Source organism: Oncorhynchus nerka, linkage group LG2, assembly GCF_034236695.1.
Source record: "Oncorhynchus nerka isolate Pitt River linkage group LG2, Oner_Uvic_2.0, whole genome shotgun sequence".
Classification (NCBI taxonomy): Eukaryota; Metazoa; Chordata; class Actinopteri; order Salmoniformes; family Salmonidae; genus Oncorhynchus; species Oncorhynchus nerka.
In genome coordinates this window covers 55,644,673-55,664,608 of record NC_088397.1, presented here as the reverse complement: position 1 = coordinate 55,664,608, position 19,936 = coordinate 55,644,673, and the positions used below count along the sequence as shown (strand labels likewise).

The 19,936-nt window shown below is 42.1% G+C and overlaps 1 protein-coding gene across 1 annotated transcript in view; it reads right to left on the bottom strand.

The window, feature by feature from the left end:
• Nucleotides 1-9,215, bottom strand: part of adamts9 (ADAM metallopeptidase with thrombospondin type 1 motif, 9) — a 46,621-nt gene extending 37,406 nt beyond the window's left edge. Inside the window, exons 1-4 of the mRNA XM_065000268.1 lie at nucleotides 8,891-9,215; nucleotides 8,212-8,606; nucleotides 2,952-3,114; nucleotides 313-632 (exon numbers count right to left, since the gene is read on the bottom strand). Coding sequence (XP_064856340.1) covers nucleotides 313-632; nucleotides 2,952-3,114; nucleotides 8,212-8,606; nucleotides 8,891-8,990 — 978 coding nt within the window. The 5' untranslated portion in view covers nucleotides 8,991-9,215. The remainder of the gene's footprint in view (nucleotides 1-312; nucleotides 633-2,951; nucleotides 3,115-8,211; nucleotides 8,607-8,890) is intronic.
• Between the last annotated feature and the right edge of the window lie 10,721 nt (nucleotides 9,216-19,936).

Below are 19,936 nucleotides of genomic sequence, written 5' to 3'. Positions count from 1 at the left end.
GCTACCCCATAGGTGCTGAGCCACAAACACCTGAAGAAGCATTTATTTGAAGTGGACAGGAGGATGCCATCTATGCAACATAACTGAGATGATTTTTACACATTCATCAAAGCTCTCAGACAGATCCACCTCATGCTGCCCCTCTCCTGACCGATTGAACATTTTGTTTACTCCTTCCCCGGGCTGCCCTTTCCCTCTGAGCCCTCTGCCTGCCTGTCAATGTCCCGGGACAGAAAATAAGATAGCCCCCCTCCCCTACAATCAAAGAAGCCGGCTGGCTCGCTTGCGGTCGGTTAACGGAGCAGAACTTACGATAGACATTAATGTGAGTATGTAGTGCTGAAGGTTGCTCCCGTGATGTTCCACCATCTTGCTGTCTGCCACCACCATGACTTCTACAAAGCGGGGATAGGAGAGGAAGCGCTTTGATCTCCTGTGAGGTCCTGAGTCGCCGCTGCTGTCATTAGCCGGCCGTCTGCCGCTCTCTCTCTCTGTTCTGGAGAAGGGATCGGCAGTCAGGCCTGCAGACAGGTCGTCCAGGTCGTCCAGGTCATCCAGCATGCTGCTGCTACTGCTGGACAGCGGACGTCTCTTCACCTTGTCGCTGTTCCTCTTGTGTCTGTGTTTATGTCCTGGAAAAGAGATGGTCCAATGAATATAATACACACAATATGAACCACAAGCTTATACTGCAAGCTGGGATCACAGGCTATTGAATTTATCATACAATCAACTCTCACTCGCTTCCTTGAAAGCCCTGTTTTCACTACTAGAGAATGCTTGTGAATGCTTCCAAAGTAAATATGCTGCTGCTCTTCTTTAAATATTATTGCTGAAGGAATGAGTCAAAATGAACGAGTTGAGGTCCAAGGGCCTGGAGAGAGAAGGAGTGAAGAGGAGGAGAGATGAGGGGGTGGGTGGGGTTCACTTTAGGTAAGCCTGGCACTCTGCCACACACCAAAGATGGCGCAAAGCCCCAACATCATAGACTGGTGTCATAGACTGGTGTCATAGACTGGATACCAGACTACACTGACCTTTTGTTTTTCAGGGGTTGGAGGGTGACTTCTGAGTCAGATTTTAATCTTGAGATGACAACCAAACTCAATGGAGTAGCACCAGTACCTCTTCACTCTTGTTTTCTTAGAAGAAAGACTAAATCTACACCAATTGCAATGCAACACCAGTCATAGAAAAATGCCTCTGTCTCCAGCACAAAGGTTGAACTGTTTCTGTTCACCATGATTCTTATCAGAAGTAAACATATTCCTTTATTGAAAATCCAGAGCTACAAAGGGCCTTTGTAAAAGCCAACACACGGTCTTATATTCATCCCCACTGGTTAAAAAACATACTCAAATGTATTTCTAAGACTTAATATTCAATGTACAGGTCATACAATCTGAAATGTAACACACACAAGCAAACACACACTCAGAGGGTTCTCAGGACCGAGGAGATATCAAACACCACTTTCCTCTCTCAGGAACCCAAACACTCTTCCTCAGCTCCTAATCACCACAATCACACACGTCCCTGCCATTTCAATTTCAAATCCTTTGCTGTACACACAACACACACACACACACACACACACACACACACACACACACACTACCACAAAGACCCTTCTCAGATGTGAAAAACAGCTATGTGCAGTGACATGTCTTGCGTTTTACTCAAATCAATATCATTCAGCTTTATTTTCATAGTAATGAATAGTTAAATGTTTGAAGTTGGCATCACTTTCATACAATACAATATACACCGTGTCTTCATGGTACTGGGCCCATCGTGTTTTCTTACCAAAGGACCACAGGAAGTGCCAGAGTCAACAGGAACTTGTGGCAATAAACTGAGATTTGGCGATACTAGGAAGAACTTCCAAAATTATTTTCCTGTGCCTGAGCTGAAAAAGCATCTAGTTACAGTAGAACTTGCTTGGGAAATTAGAGGTGAGATGCATCCATATCCTGCCCTTTTCTCTTGGAAACATGAATAACCTCTGACCTTTTGCCCATAATGCATTGTAGTGGGCATTCCATCTGGATACAACTCTCTGCAATCAGTTGTTCATGTGAGGTTGCTGTGCCACAATTTGTTTGACTGACTGATGGTGGGATCATATGAGTGAATCCATACAGTTACGCTGTCTATCAGATATGTCAGTCACTGAAGAACCACTCATAATCTGTTATGCTGTATCTGCCTTACAACAAAAATGTACAACTTTGAAATAGTTCTTACTGTGTTTTTATGAGCCAAATTTTGCTACTGCTTTACATCAAAGTCTAAATATGACATCACAGTAGTGTGGTTATGCCTGTAATAGTAAAATTACTATAAAATGACTAAGTTCCTATTGCAAATCATATACTGAAGTTTTAGGATATAATACTGTATATGACAGACAACGATTATCCGTCCTTGCTTATATCTGTTGGAACTCGTTAAAGGCTGGGTAACGAGCGGGGGTTATCAGGGAGACTGAGACACACACACACACACGCAACACACACACACACACACAAACACACACACACACACACGCGCGCACACACGCACACACACATTTGTTTCCACACGTAGCAGCTCGCACAGGGAGTCCCATTCTCTCTCATCTCCTCTCCTCTCAGAGCCATCAGAGTGCAGGAGCACCAAGAGGAAGACACCAGATGAAAGTCTGGCAGTTGACTCAATGGAACTGACTCAGCTAGCTGTAGCTGTAGCTCTCTCTCTTTATCTCTTTATCTCTCTCTGTGTGTGTGTGTGTGTGTGTGTGTGTGTGTGTGTGTGTGTGCGTGCGTGCGTGCGTGCGTGCGTGCGTGCGTGCGTGCGTGCGTGCGTGCGTATGTCCAAAATCCTCCTGACAAACTCTGTAACACACCAAAAACATTCATCTCAGACCAAAACATGTCCATTGCACCTCTACTCTTATAATTGCAATGTACCTGATGTGTCACAAGCAGTGTCCTCCACGGCTGCCTCATTCTCAGAGGCTTTCTTTCTGTACACAATATGAGGTTTGGTGTGTTCTTCTTCATAGAGTTCTCCATTGTAACTGTGAAGGGGCTCCACAAAATATTCCCCTTCCGGTGACCTGAAAGTGCCAAGCTGAGGGGGAGAAAAAATGAGGAATTAGAATGGTTTGAAATAAGTGCAGTAACATTGGAGCGTACTGCATGGACACACTCCACAGAGGAGTGGAAATGGTCCTTGTCAGAGCCCCCACTGGCTTTGATTCACAGCTATTCATGTCATGGTTATGTGGTGAAATACATGTATTTGCATGCATATTAGTAAAATGGTCCCTGAAAAGAGAGGAGAAATGAGAAGAATGAGGCCTATGATGCCTATCAGAAAACAATGTGAGTCTTATTGTTGGTTTCTTGGCACCGTTTGCAGACTCGATGGAAGCCGTGTTACATTTCATAAAGCACAGGCAGTGCTACTAGTTAACGTGGAGGTCAAAGATACACCAGACATGTGAAGTGCCAAGCTAGGCAATGTGGAAACAGCACTTATTTCTAATCTAGATTGAATTGGACAATGCTGCACTGCGCAATGCTACAGACCAATAGGGTGGCCCACAGTAAGCCCAATATACCATGAAAATATATTTCATTGTTTGTGTATGATGAAAAAATTGAAACCACCTCAAAGTAGTGAAAATGGAATCTCACAAATATGCTGTAGGTCTGCTGTATGCAAAATGTAATGACTATTGGGAACATACACAATTGTGCTCAAATGCACACAAGATATAATGACAACACCAACAATGACAACTATTGATTTAGTTGTGGTAGCCACTCGTAGTATTATGGAGGATTACTCTTCTAATATTAAAATGCAAAGTGGAATTTAAATGAAAATTCTCAGCCTCATGGCAAAATGTGTAGAATAGCATGTGACTAGCTATAGAACTGCACAGGTCTCTCTTTGCCCCATGGCAAAGTGCAGGGAGGTCGTTTCTTTTTTTGGGGGGGGGAGACACATTTTGTGCTACCGTGAGTGAGAGTGTCATTCCAGTTTTGCTAATGTGTTGTGTTATGTCAATATAAGTTATAATTGACTATGGCCAGTGACAGTGTCTTGTCAAAGACTCCTTCCTGTATGGCCTTGTGCCAATTGAGAACAGTTGACTAAATCAATGAATGGTTCTCAATTATCTTCTCAGATACCACCAGCTCTAGCAGAGGTGGCTCACTTTATTCGACTTGTCCATTAGCACAATAAAAACACCTATGGAATTTTAACAGCATAATATGACTGACCAGTATAAAAAACCCAGTATGGTTCTTCAAAAGGATTTCCAAAGAACCTTCAGATTCAGAAAGGTTCTTTATAGAACCATTCTCCATAAAGGTTATATAAAGAACCAGGAAAAAATGGTTCTATATAGCCCCAAACAGTGTTGTAACCATAGCGGAACATTTTTTTGGTGCTATATAGAACCTTTTTTAATGGCACCATAGTGCTTGCATTTAGAACCTTATGAGCATGTTTCTTTATTGAATCTTCTATATAGCATCAAAAAGGGTTCCACTATGGTACTATTTAGAACTATCATTTTTTTGTGTGCTAAATTGATTTAATAGCTCATCTCATGCTATTCTACACATTTAGCATTTATTTAAGCGAATTAAAGCTAAAATAGAGGCGTGTTGACTAGGCCTGGGCGGTATACGATATATACCGTATGCCGGGGTATTTGGAAATAGACATGGGATGTTGTTTTTAGTACCGTCAATAACATTAAAACAATTTCTTTGAAGTCTTTGAATATTTGTAGGTAATTTTGAAGTAAATACCTGCAGTCTTGTGCAATATGCTAGGAGATAAAGAAGATTGCGTCCTTAACTACACCTGTCACGTCATTTTTCATTCTGAAGTTTACCGGTAGTACCCAGTCACGTGGTGTTTGTTTACACGCACACAACGACAAGAAACCGAAGCCTTGTGAGTCACTCACTGTTGTGCAGCACGCGCCAGGTGATCTAGTTAAAGTATGGAATTCACAACTAAATGTTGGATAAAGTTGTGTCTGTCAACTGTAGGGGTGCTCATGTTACTGGTGCGAGAAAGGCAGGTTGAGGTGGCAAGAGTCAGAGTGGTGTGGAAAGTGTCATATGCTGAGGCAGTGAAAAAAGTAGAGGAAGATGGATTAAGGTTAAGGCTGAGGGATACTGAAAGGTGTGACATTTGCTTCAGTAAGGTTGCCTTCTTAGCAATGGTTATTTACTGTACTGCAGAAATGGAATGTCAATCCCTGAAAATATATGTTGTAGTGGCAGCTGCAGAGTAGTACAACATTTTGACTTCTGAAGAGTTACAGTGTGTTGAGTGGTGGTGTCTCGTCCTCCCAGGCCGTTGGCATGGTGCAGGAACAGATAGGGTCAAAGTAGTAGAATGGGGTAGTGGGTTTTTAAATGAGTGTAGGGTTAGTTGAAAGGTTGTTTATTTTCCCCTTTTTCCATTTTGGATCACAAGGTATAATGGATTTGTACTATAGTCCAGTTGGGTGCGGTATTGCAACATATTGGATGCCAACTGCCATTAATAAACCCCACCGAAGAAGAAGACAACTAAATGTTTGCCAGCTGGACATCTTAAAACTATTCCAAATCAAATCAAATGTTATTTGTCACATGTGCTGAATACAACAGGTGTAGACCTTACTGTGAAATGCTTACTTACAAGTCATTAACCAACAATGCAGTTCAAGAAATAGAGTTAAGAAAATATTCAAGAAATAAAATAAAGTCAATTTTTTAAATGAAAAGTAACACAATAACGAGGCTATATACAGGGGGTGCCGGTACCGAGTCAATGTGTGGGGGTACTGCCTAAAATGTGCTAAATGTTCTGCAGTTGTACATTTGGTTTGATCATTTAGTAGCTCGTTAGCTATATGGCTAAGTGGTTAGCTTCTTCCAAAGTCAAGATTCATTGGCAGGTAACAGCAGGGAATCCCCTCAAGGATCAAGAACCTTGCTGTCTAATATTTGTTTTGTGCAGAAAACTGAGTAGCATTTTTTAGTTACTTGTATAACTTTATGAGCTGGGATGTCTCTCCTGAAAATAGTTTAGGTCAGAGACTGTATAAAATGTTAGCAATACACTCGTTAGCATTTAGAGTTCTCAATGGGATTCAACATGTACTTGTTAGCATTGCTAACCTTCAGATTACAACGGTTCAGTGAGGTTTGAAAACAGCTCCCTTTGTGTGCAGTACCGGTATTACCGAAAATCCCGGTATGGCACCAGGTCGGTATGAAGAGATGGCAATTGGAATATCGCCCAAGCCTAGTGTTGACTGTGATAAAGGCACTGAATGATGAGCTGTCTTTTTTGCTAAATGAACAAATGAAATAGGCAGTGGCATGTCGAGAGCTTGGGACTATAAGGTTATATCTGCATTTCATGTCCAAATTGAGTTATTGACGTAGCCTTGTTCAGTTCAATTTTCTTCCTATATAGTAATCTAAATACCCCAATTCATGTTAAATTCAAACGGATGCAAAATAAAAATAGATGACACCAATCAAACCAATTAGGGTTCGGAACTGTAGCCCTCTGCTGCAGTCATTGACCAAAAGCACCCTCTTCGGCTTAATGGGTGGAATGTTATTAATATTTCATCATTAATAAAATAAAATGAAAAAAATGACAAATCCAGTGTTTCTATGTCAAACAGTTTTGTTACATTTCAGTCTTCTGTGATGTATATAAAGTGTAATATTGGGAAGCAAACTCAAAATGGAATAATGTCAACTCTATACCTGACATGGGCACAGGTGTCTTCATTTTGTTAAGCCCAGAACCATGTGTGTGGTGTATACCTTTGTTTCAAAGTAGATTTGTTTAAGAATACCAATAATCACTCTGTGTGACCTTGATTTATCCCACTGCAGTAAAAGGTTGAAGACAATTACCTCAGAATAATATTTTTGCAGATTGAACCTTATAGTCCCAAGCTCTCGTGTTGGTGCGTATAGCCATAGAAGCACAGTGGCATATGCCTCAATGCAGTCATATTGGTGGCTTATTGGGGTTGTGGCTTTCAGTTAGTTCTTCTGGCAACCCACCCCGTGAGAGTGAATGTAATTCCAGTTAATCTGTTCTGTTATACTTAATGAAATCTGACTAACCCAGTGCAATGCGTGCTATGAATTACAGTACAGAATTACAGTATATCTGATGGTGTTTGCATGTTTAGGTCAAAAGACAAACAATGTCCCGTTTGGAACACTGACAAGTAAAAGAGCATTAAAAAAATAATGTTTTTTTTCTCAATCTGATTGGGTGGGCCTGGCTCCCCTGAGTGGATATAATTCATAATGTATCAGTGGTCATATACCTGCTTCCAACTGTTTCCCTGTGAATATGTCCAGAGCAAGTAAAAGTCCTTAGATGTATATGAATGAATAGCCTATACAATGATTCACGTATGTAACTTTCTAATAGTGCATTTTATTGGCTTGAACCACACCAATAGACCAACATGAACTTGTTTTATTTTAATGTCAAATGATCTCCAAGCCTACTAGTCATATGGTGCAGGCAATTTGTGGTGACCTCAATGATAATCAATGATAATCAATGACCTCAATGATAATCACATTGGGAATTTAACTGTTATTATTACAATCTATAAGTCCCTAGTGAATTTCAACTCCACGCAACCTCATGCATGCATGGGGATTATGTCCCTGTCTGAGACTCAATCGTGATGACGTCAGTACCACTGGCGCTCCCTCTGCACTGATGTGCGTAACGTAGGACGTCACTGGTTACCGGAGAAGCGTGCATGACACTGCGTGCAGAGTATGATGGCTGAAGTTGAATGGGACTACTAGGCTCAAAGTTATTTATGTGAGCAGCTCATTTACATGTGAAGTGGTCAGGGATATAAGAGTTAACATAAATGGCATTCTCTCACTAACAGTCAAACCACTTTTAAATCGAACACAAACGCACACGGCTGGAAAAGCGCGTTTTGTGCAGAGGTCGAAATCCATTCCATTACAGCACTCCAGGGTAAGGTTCCCCTTATGTTCTCATGTTGTCATAGTATTACAACAGCTGTATAAACTATTTGCATTACAGTTTCATATCGGGTCAGATAACAGGTGCGCCTATCATAGTGCAGAGAAACATTGTATCACACTGTATCAAGGGAGGGCTACTCAAAGTGCTTGGACTCACCAATCCAGAGCAGAGACTGATGACTGCGGTGTTCTCCGTTTGAGCATTCACATGTCCTTTATAGAAGCAGTGCTGATACTCCGTATCCTCTTCCGTCTCCTCCTCCGGGGTGAAATCCGTTATGTTAACTATAGGTGCTCCAAGTACTGTCACAGTGTATAGCGGAGCGATAAATCCTGACTCGGGTGTCAGGTTGAGGTGATAGTTCTGTCCAAACGCAGATATTTTGTAATGGATTGATGGCAAGGCCCATTGGTCAGAGGAGTTGCCTGGGCTATCCTCCACACTACGCCTTTTCCTTTTGAAGTGCACGCTCGTGGGAAAGTTGTCACCGGCTTCATTCACTCGCTCCGGAGTTACAATCTCATATGCGCCAAGCTGCTCGGAAATTTCAGCTGGAGAAGAAACCCATGGTTTAACGTGTATAGAATTAGCAATGTTAATTGGCTAATAATAGGCTTATAATAATAATAACAATAATAATAATGCTATTTGCGTTAAGTACGTTTGCCTTTGTGAAATGAAGTCATTCAAGAAACATAAGACCATTATAAAAGCATTCCAAGTCATGTGCTTTGCTGATACGGAAAAAAAGTCATTCATTCTCTGTCTGCCGGTTAGCCTACAACATAACACATCACAGGGTCATTTCTTTTTGTGGCAAGTCGAAATACGTTACCTTTTCTTGAACTCAATAGCGATCTCCCCGTGGATGACACTATATTCAAAAAGTCAGGGAGAAATAGCAAAAACCCTAGTCCCCAAAACAGCATATGCATGATTGTCCACGTTAAGTAGAGAGCGCCACCCCGAATATTGTATTCCTCCTTCACTGCCGGTGCTCCGGTCACTCGGGCTTACCACCGTATTCAAACTCTCAAGTGCGCGCCACATCCAAATCGATTATCCTTGACTCTTCCGTGGGGGGTTTCTCACCGGTAACGTGCGTTGGGTCGTGAGCGGTTCGCAGATACCCTGGCGAACATGCTTACTGCAGAGAGAAGGGTCGGAGAGACAACTGTGGTGGGCTACACTGCACACACCACAGACTGCTGATGTGGGGGGCGGGATTAGTGAAAGGTGCATTACTGGAGCACGCCCTTTTGAACAAGCCACTCCCGTTTCTGTGACATACATACAGAATTCACGGAGGCCTACAGTATGATTGTGTTATCACTGAAATGACTTGAGTTAAACATCTTCAATAATGATTGCTGGCGGGGGTGGAGATGTTCTTTAACTGGAAACCATGAAGGAAGTACAGCTTGATAAACCATGAGACATTGAATTATTTGTTGTATAAAGGCATTATAAAGGCATCACTTACTGTTTACTGATGGCCTTGTTAGGATACATCTTCCTCCTGACATTAGCCTGCATGCTCTCCTTTGTATAGACACTGAGATCTAAGGGTTCTACTCCACGTCTAGCCTTCTACTGAATCTACCTCATTCACTGTGTCTTTACAAATTAGGATTTGCTGGGGTCATTACATTTAGAATTGAAAGTAATTGAATTCCTCTAAATGTCTCCTCTCAACTCACCTGGAAGGCTCTGTCAGCTCAGCTCTGTCAGCTTAGGACATGAAGAAATACGTTTTCACCAGGCAGTCATGTACTTCAGATTAAAACTAGTCTAAATATCCTTGTTACAACACCGACCAGGGCTATAATAGTTGAACGTGTAACATAGATGCCACTAAGCACTGCTTAAACACTCCCTTGGTTTGATCAGTGTGTCACCACTGCAACCAGTGCACCACAACACTAGATTCCTGGTCTCCCAGAGTACGTAGTGATAAATGTTAGCAGATGGGACGTTACAGCTCATTTCTTTGGTACGATCAACACGCATGACCATTATAACCGTTTGCATGGTTTGCAGGTGCACACCTTAAACAATAGCCTCATAGGAAATGCCTGTGGTGGACTCAGAAAAAAAAACATTGCAGCTTAACCACAGAAGCTTTTTTGATGGTAGCCAACCAGCTTGTACAAAATGTATGTTGGTTAACATACAGCATGAAGTTCAAACCTCTATTAATTCATTTTGTAAATCATGACTTATTTTTTGTATTTTAAATGATGAGAAAATCTGTTTGATTATATGACTCAGCAGATTAGATCATTAGATACTATAGACGTCATGCTTTGTTAAGCCAATCTGGGACCAAACTCAAAGGCATACAGTATACATACACTACATGGTATATGGACACCTGCTCGTTGAACATCTCATTCTAAAATCATGGGCATTAATATGTAGTTGGTCCCCCTTTTGCTGCCATAACAGCCTCCACTCTTCTGTGAAGGCTTTCCACTAGATGTTGGAACATTGCTGCGGGGACTTGCTTCCATTCAGCCACAAGAGCATTAGTGGGGTTGGGCACTGATGTTGGGCGATTAGGTCTGGCTCAGTGCTCCAATTCATCCCAAAGGTGTTCGATGGGGTTGAGGTCAGGGCTCTGTACAGGCCAGTCAAGTTCTTTCACACCAATCCTAACAAACCATTTTTAAATGGAACTCGCTTTGTGCACGGGGGCATAGTGATGCTGAAACATGAAAGGGCCCACAAAGTTGGAAGCATAGAAACGTCTAGAATGTCATTGTATGCTGTAGCGTTAAAACTTCCCTTCACTGGAGCTATGCGGCCTAGCTCGAACCATGAAAAAAAAAGCCCCAGACCATTATTGCTCCTCCACCAAACTTTACAGTGGGCACCTATGCATTCGGGCAGGTAGCGTTCTCCTGGCATCCACCAAACCCAGATTTGTCGGTGAGTTTTAGACCACTCCAGGTGATGCCTGGCATTGCGCATGGTGATCCTAGGCTTGTGTGCGGCTGCTCAGCCATGTAAACCCATTTAATGAAGCTCCCAACGAACAGTTCTTGTGCTGACATTGCTTCCAGAGGCAGTTTGTAACAGTGAGTGTTGAGGCCGAGAACAGACGATTTGTACGTGCTAATACTCAGTGTAGTAAGTATTGTAGCCACTACCTTGCCATTGTAAAATGAACTGTTGTTAACTGCAGAGTGCATTTGAAATACCTACAATAGTGGCCTAGGGTGGTCTAGCGGTGCACATATACCGCTGCAGCATGGGTTTAAATCCCAACCACTGCAATTCCAGCACACTCTCTCCTCTATCTTTCCCACTGTCTCTCTATCCAATAAAGCATATACCTTGCACATGCAATCTCTCCAAACATGCAGTATGCAGACAGGCGCAATGCTTCCTCTGGATCTTCTTGCTGTTTTGGACTTCTTCCTCAGAACACACCATAAAAACGCACTGTTGGCCCAGTACAGTGGCACATCCTACTTCCAGGAACCCCTTTAAATGTAACCTGTCAATTACAATTATTCCATTCCCAGAACTCTCCATAAACCTTTTTACAACATAGGGGTCATGGGGAAGAGAACAAAAATACCCAGATAAACATTGCCACAAGACATTGCATTCGGATTTAAATACAATGGTGGTGGTGCAGTTGACATGATGCTTAGCCGTTTACTTATTGCATAGGGTTGTATGTATTTCTCATTGTGCTGTTCTGAACAGGCTGTTAGGCTACTGTTGGCCTCCCTCAACAGGCTGGTGGCAGGAGGTCATGGACCCCATGGTTATTCTCATTGGATAGTCACTGAGGTCAATGGAGCCACCTATCCTGGCCTGGCTTGGGAAGGGAAGGAACAGTAACAGGCAGCATACTGAGGGCAGCCTCCTCAAGACCGTGTAAACTTCATTTCCCCTCCTGTTCCGATGACGGCCGATAAGGTCTGAAAAGCTTGAATGGAGGCTGAATTCTGTCCTGGGGTTTCAAAGAGAGAAACCTAATTGCTTTTAACATCCCCCTTCCTCCCCTCATGACTAACTTCCTTGCCATACTGAACTTGTGTTGATTATTGGGTGAGGTCCATGTGTGCTGTGTTGGGACACCAGCAGGATATGTGCAGTTTTATTCCACTACCTCTGCACATTCTTGCGTACAGTGCCTTCGGAAAGTATTTAGACCCCTTGACTTTTTCAAAAACAAAATTACGTTACAGCCTTTTTCTAAAATGGATTACATTTTTTTAAATCCTCAGAAATCTACACACAATACCCCATTATGACAAAGCGACAAACCCGTTATGACATTTTTGCAAATGTATTAAAAAGATAAATACCTTTATTTACATAATTATTCAGACCCTTTGCTGTGAGACATTAAATTGAGCTCAGGTGCATCCTGTTTCCATCAATTATCCTTGAGATGTCTCTACAACTTGATTGAAGTCCCCCTGTGCTAAATTCAATTGATTTGACATAATTTGGAAAGACACACACCTGTCTATAAGGTCCCACCTGTTGACAGTGCATGTCAGAGCAAAAACCAAGCCATGAGGTTGAAGGAATTCTCCGTAGAGCTCATAGACAGGATTGTGTTGAGGCACAGAACTGGGGAAGGGTACCAAGAAATGTCTGCAGCATTGAAGATCCCCCAAGAACACAGTGGCCTCCATCATTCTTAAATGGAAGAAGTGTGGAACTACCAAGACTAAGTCTGAGCAAAGTACAGAGAGATTTGTGTTGAAAACCTGCTCCAGAGCACTCAAGACCTCAGACTGAGGCGAAGGTTCACCTTACAAGTTTTTTTTTTTTAAGCACACAGCCAAGACAACGTAGGAGTGGATTCAGGACAAGTCTCTGAATGTCCTTGAGTGGTCTATCCAGAGCCCAGACTTGAACCCGATCGAACATCTCTGGAGAGACCTGAAAACAGTTGTGCAGCAACGCTCCCCATCCAACCTGACAGAGCATGAGAGGATCTGCAGAGAAGAATGGGAGAAACTTCCCAAATACAGGTGTGCCAAGCTTGTAGCATCATACCCAAGAAGACTCAATGCCGCCAAAGGCATTTCAACAAAGTACTGAGTACAGGGTCTGAATAATTATGTAAATGTGATATTGCATATCATCCATTGTAGATTGTTTATACATCCATACCATGCATAATTATTCAGATTTAGCTGTTTATAGTGTATTCATAAATCCTTTATTGATATATTCTGTCTATATATTATGCTTATCATCTATATTCCGGTTACTGTGTGAGCACCATTTCACCAAATCGAATTATGGGTATATGAAAATGAACTGGGCTAATAAAGGTGATTCTGATTGGCTGTCCATAGTTTTCAGCGCTCATCAGTTCCTCTGTGCTTTGGTTCTGCACAATTAGGGCTGATATAGACTTTATTCACATGCATTGACAGCTAGCTATATGCTGCTGTCTACATTACATATTTTTATGAGGCACTCAAAGCTCTTAACCTCAGTTGTCTCGTTGACCTTTCCAGCTGGGGTCCTGTCAGGGGATAGTAGTTGAGAAATACCCTGGTCTCTCTTCACCACTGTGACACACCAAGATACTTTTTCCCATGACATTCCCTGTGAGAAAATGCTCAATTGCCTTTCCTTGGAAAGCAAAAAAATGCAACTCTTGAACATAGTCAGTAGGGCATAAGGTGCACGTACAGTTATGCTTTCTGTTTTACATTTCTTGCTCTGATTCTGTTGATTTCAAAACAACGTTTTCCTTGAGCACTGTGAGGAGGATCCTCCTTGGTCGCAGGGAAGAAACTCCTTTTGAAGAAGGACATGTGTGTGTGGTGTGTACAGCAAAGGATTTGAAGTTGAAATGGCAGGGACGTGTGTGATTGTGGTGATTAGGAGCTGAGGATGAGTGTTTGGGTTCCTGTGAGAGGAAAGTGGTGTTTGATATCTCCTCGGTCCTGAGAACCCTCTTACACTTATTACTTCCTGCAGGATGGGACCGTTTGCACTTCCACCAGTAATTGGGTAAACATCGAGAGACTACAGCTCCCTAGGACCTGCAGACAGACACCCACATGCAGACACAGGCAGACAGACACACACACGCATGCGCACACACACACAGACACACACACACACACACACACACACACACACACACACACACACACACACACACACACACACACAGGCACACTCACGTGTACATTTACATTCTTATGTGCGCATGCACACAGAGAGGCATACACTGTCACACACAAACACCCCATGCTGTGTCCATTACTGTAATAATGCTGCAATTGGCAACTGTTCATGAAAATGTAAGAAATATGTGAACATACTGGCAGAAAAAAATTACTTTGCAATTAAACTGAAAATAATAACTTTGACACAGTAATTTAAAAACAATAAAGCTGTGTCACATGTCCACAGCCTTTTAAGTAGTGCTTCAGACAGTGCTGCAAGCATTGAGGACTTTAGCAGGGAGATGCTGAAAATGCAACCTGGTCTCAGATAATTTTGTATTATTCTGTACGCAAATCCAGGAAATACTCCATTTAGTATCATATTTTACGTTTCATATGGTACGTATTAATTTGTGGATGTCCATCATCCATTTCATATGATATCTTACAAATGGCAATTCATATGATATATTACGAATTTCAAAAAAGTACAATATGTTATGAATTTGCTAAATGTATATAATGTGTCAAAATTTGCAAAACGTATGATATGTAATAAATTATATTTTTTTGTGGCTAACGTTAGCTAGGTGGGTAGGTGGCTAATGTTAAGGTTAGCTAGCTGGCTAACATTAGCTAGGCTAGGGATTAGCTAAAATGATTAAGGTTAGGGGAAGGGTTAGGTAACATGCTAAGTAGTTGCAAAGTAGCTAAAAAGTAGTAAGTAGTTGATAAGCTGCTAATTAGATAAAATGCTAAAGTTGTCCGTGATGAGATTTGAACGGGCAAACTTTGGGTTGCTAGACTTTCTCGTAATACGCCCATCCATCCATCCAACCAGACCAATCACCCTAATTTTACATTTACATTTACATTTAAGTCATTTAGCAGACGCTCTTATCCAGAGCGACTTACAAATTCCGTTTGCATTGTACACTCACCCATCCACCCTCCTTTCATTTTTTTACCTTAAATAGCTTTCTGTCTTTTGTAACCATACCAAAAGTAACACATCATACTAATTTCAGTGTCCCAGATTTACATATGTTAGGTCTGGTGTAAGAGACCATGCTGGTAAGTGGGCTTTTAGAATGTTCCTGGGCTAGTTTACATTGGGAGAGCATACCAAAAACAAGGCCGAACTTCTGAAATGCCTTTTTGAGCTTTCACAGACAGTGAGCTAGAGGTCTGGACACTGCCCAAGTGGTAGCTGCCAGGCAGTCTTTCCCAAATTTGAATGCTTCCCATATATCAAAGCTCTCTATGGAATGGCAACAATAGCAACATGCTAAAGCAGATATTTATCAGGTTTTGAGACCAGAGATTAGAGAAATGTAAAGAATTGATCAAAATTGCAAAGTCTAGCTGTACCATTGGATGTGCCACACACTAAGACAGCCTCCAGCTGTGTAGTCTCCAACCTCCAAAAACCTCTCAACACTTCCACCAAATCCTCTGTTTACATGCCAAATGAATACGTAGTGAGTCATTCTTCCCCTGCTGAAGGTTTTGGAGGGCATGTATTCTTTCATAACATCATTACATGGACAGTGAACTAGAGCCGTGGTGTGGTGGTGGTAGTGCTGGTGGTGACAGGGGGTGGGGAGGGGTGTAAAACTGCAGTTGGGAGACAGACACCCAAGCACCTTGTTTGACTTGAAATGGATGTGACAGACCATTTTGGGGAAAGTAGTAATATCAGTTCTCCGAGTCCGTATGTCATCAGTTAGCAGCACTGGGCCTGTTCCCCCCCTCTCACTTGTCATCCTGTGCTTAACAAAAGGACAACATGATGACCTAATCATTCTCAGCTGTGAGAGACATTGAAAAGATAACCCAACACCCTTTCCAACCCAAGCCAGCGTATTGATATGAGGCAGCTGGAGAAGGAGTGTGAGCATGAGAAAATAGAGAGTTAGTAGGGGGGCCGTGGGGTTAACACCACCTCTCCTCTTACTAAAAAACAACTTTTATTTTAGATTCCTTACTCCAAAAATGCAGAATGTCACGAGGAGAAAAGGGAATATAGCAAACAAAATGTTCTTTTCTCTGATCCTTTAATTGGGCGCCATACAGAGACGCTCCTTAGATACACGGGTGTCTCCAGAAAGACAGTGTGATAATTTGTCATAAATGAATTTTCGTTTTTTACACTGTAAGCATGCATTGTAGTGTCTAACAAATTCTAATTCCAGGTCTCTTAAATTACGTTAACGAGATGAAGACAGCACAGCGTGTCTAACACATCATTCCAATTCCAGGTCTCTTAAATTACGTTAACGAGATGAAGACAGCACAGAGTGTCTAACACATCATTCTAAGTCCAGGGTGTCTTAAATTACGTTAACGAGATGAAGACAGCACAGAGTGTCTAACACATCATTCTAAGTCCAGGCTGTCTTGAATGACCTTAGCGAGATGAAGACAGCTCAGACCTGAACTGAGCCTCACAGTAAACAGGGTGTACACAGTACAGGAGGGATTAGAGGGGTACAGGGTTATCTTTAAACACACAAATGACTGCTAGATGTAGATTTGTTTCCCCTATGCTCTAGCTGCCTGGGTACTGCTTCTTTTGGCGTATTAGATATAGTTTAGTGTTCTGGGTCAGGGACTCTATTCTGTAGCTGTCAGGGCCTGGAGAATAGGCTGGCCCGGGTCCCGCTGGCAGCCCCACTGTGTCAGGGGCCGACAGGGACTGACAGGGGCCACCAGGCTCACTGCAGATGACAGGAGCACAGCAGTGTGCACGGGACCTCCACTGGATGAGATTGGACAAAACACCATAGAAATGACGAACCCCTTCAAGACCAAACAACGCTCCTGTCACGCTAAGAGGGTTTACTTAAAACTAGGAAGAAAGTAGAGAAAAACAGTATGTAGTATAACTGCACATAAACCATTTCCAATGGTGATGAAGGCTTGAACACTTGACTTTGTGCAAGAATTGTATAAATCATACAATCGTAACAGTTGTATGAAAATGTTGAGTTCAATAGTATGCCCTTTTCCCTTCCTATGAGAAAATGTTTTTAACTTATACATTTAGATTTTACTTTTAGTTTCTCTTTTTACTTTTTAAATATTAATTACAAAATGATTGGTTTCCTTACCATGTAAGAAGTCTATGGACAAAGTATGACAGCAATCCTTGCTTTGGTTTAGTTTCCCTGGCACTGTTTCCACATGCTAACGTTCAAGCATTTATGGCACAATAAAATGCAAATCATAGGACCGATATTAGCATTTTTCACGCATCATGTTCCAATCATATTTAAGCTACTTTGTTGAGCTTCACAATATATTTGAGATACTTTCAGATGACTTGGACATGATGCACGACAATTCTAATATCGGTACCATGACTTGAATAGGATTTGAGCCACAAATGCTAAAACGTTAGTGCCAGGGAAACTTAACCAAAACACGGATTGCTGTCATAACCCGTAAGCAGTCTATGGACAAGTTAAGGAAACCAATATGATGCTTCGTGGGTGACTGTTGTTGATGTGTGCAGAGGGTCCCTTGTTCGAGCCCGGGTATGGGCGAGGGGACGGACTAAAGTTGTACTGTTACATAACATATGTTTAGATGATTTAGACATGATGCACAACAATTCTAATATTGGTCCCATGACTTGAATGGGATTTGTGCCATAAATGCAAAAAACATTAGCATGTGGAAACAGTGCCAGGGAAACTAAACCAAAGCATGGAGTGCTGTCATAACTTGTCCATGGACTGCTTACAGGGTAAGGAAACCAATGTGTCACTTAGTAATTTGGGTGAACTATACTTATATATATATATATATATATATATATATATATATATATTTCTTGGCATCACCCATGCCAAGTTAAACAACAATAAAACTACTATAGACAGGAAGGCCAGTCATGCAGTTTTATATGTATGAATTTGAGGCAGAAGCCCCATTTCAGTCCTTAGCTTAGCTCATCACTATGCTAAGGACCCTCGGACTAAACACTTCCCTCTGCAACTGGATCCTGGACTTCCTGACGGGACGTCCCCAGGTGGTAAGGGTAGGTAACAACACATCCGTCAAGCTGATCCTCAACATAGGGTCCCCTCAGGAGAGCGTGCTCATCCCCCTCCTGTACTCCCTGTTCACTCGTCACTGCAGGGCCAGGCACAACTCCAACACCATCATTAAGTTAACCGATGACACAACAGTGGTAGGCCTGATCACCAGCAATGATGAGACAGCATGGAGGGAGGAGGTCAGAGACCTAGACGTGTGGTGCCAGGACAACAACCTCTCCCTCAATGTGATCAAGACTAAGGAGATGATTGTGGACTACAGGAAAAGGAGGACTGAGCTTCACCCCCATTCTGGGGCTGTAGTGGAACAGGTTGAGAGATTTGAGTTCCCTGGTGTCCACATTACCAACAAACTAACATGGTGCAAGCACACCAAGACAGTTGTGAAGAGGGCACTCCAAAACCTATTCAATTACCTCGACTAACCGGCGCCCACGCATGTTGACTCCGTACCGGTACCCCCTTACTTTTTTTTGGGGAGGGGGGGTATTCTTCTTAAAACTACATTGTTGGTTAAGGGCTTGTAAGTAAGAATTTCACTGTAAGGTCTGTGTGACAAATACAATTTGATTTGCCTTGCTGAGGTATTGACTTGTGTGGATTTATGTTGAAAACAGCTGTGATGAGGAAGAATGTCTGCGTTGGTGCTGTGCTCTCATTTCCCCCTCACTCCCAGAAGCATTGATTTTCTGACCACAGCTTCTCTTCTGTGTACATTTCTGTTTAGGAATGGATGGCTTCGGAGGTACAGGAAGTATCCCATGTCAAACGGCTATGATTCCTTTGAAATATATACAATGAAACACTCGTTCTTCTTCAGTGGAGAGGATTGCGGCGCACGAGTATGTCCTTTATTAAGGTCTCTTTGTTTTCCAGGGAAAAAATAAAACAAACCCAAGGGAACAATACTGTATTAGCAATGAGCCCGATATCCAAAACTAACTTATGAAACAGAATAGGATTTCTTCAGTTATTGTGTCTCCCTCCCATAAGTTGAAAAGTTTGAAAAATTGCTATGATAAAAGAATGTAGAATGACTTCATCCTATTGTAGGATATCCATTCATCATCCAAAGAAGGAAATAGAGACCTCTCCTAGCAAACCCTTAACATTTGGATCAGTGTTAGTCAGCATTGACCTGAGCAGAGGTCATGGTGGTTTCACTGAGTGCCCATGTAAATGTTTTAGACAGTGGCGTGTATTCATGGACGTCAAGGGAAGCATCCGAGCGAGCGAAACAGCGCCCCTCTGTCTCTGTATGTGTAGGCTATCCATCTGATGCTGTCTGGTCATAAAGAGTATGACATTGTTGCAGCCCGTAGCATTGAATGCAAGGGAAGCCAGCAAGCATTTGGCCTCCCTTGATAAAAAAGTATAAAATGATAGCCAGTCATTTTTTGAGCTAAATTGAATGAGCTCAACTGTAAATCGTCCTGGCGCACCCACATTTATTTTAAAGGGAAGCCAGTTTTGATTTGGCTTATCTTCTCTCACATCGCATCAAGAGAAATACGTCATTGACAGAAACAACTTGAATTGCTGCATCTCGATGTGTTGTTGTCCTCCGGTGGCTAGCTAGCTAGCTAAAACTGTCCCTTTCCTAAATTAGCCATGGATGGAGATAGGGATTTGTACTTGTGGTTTTACTTAATTCTC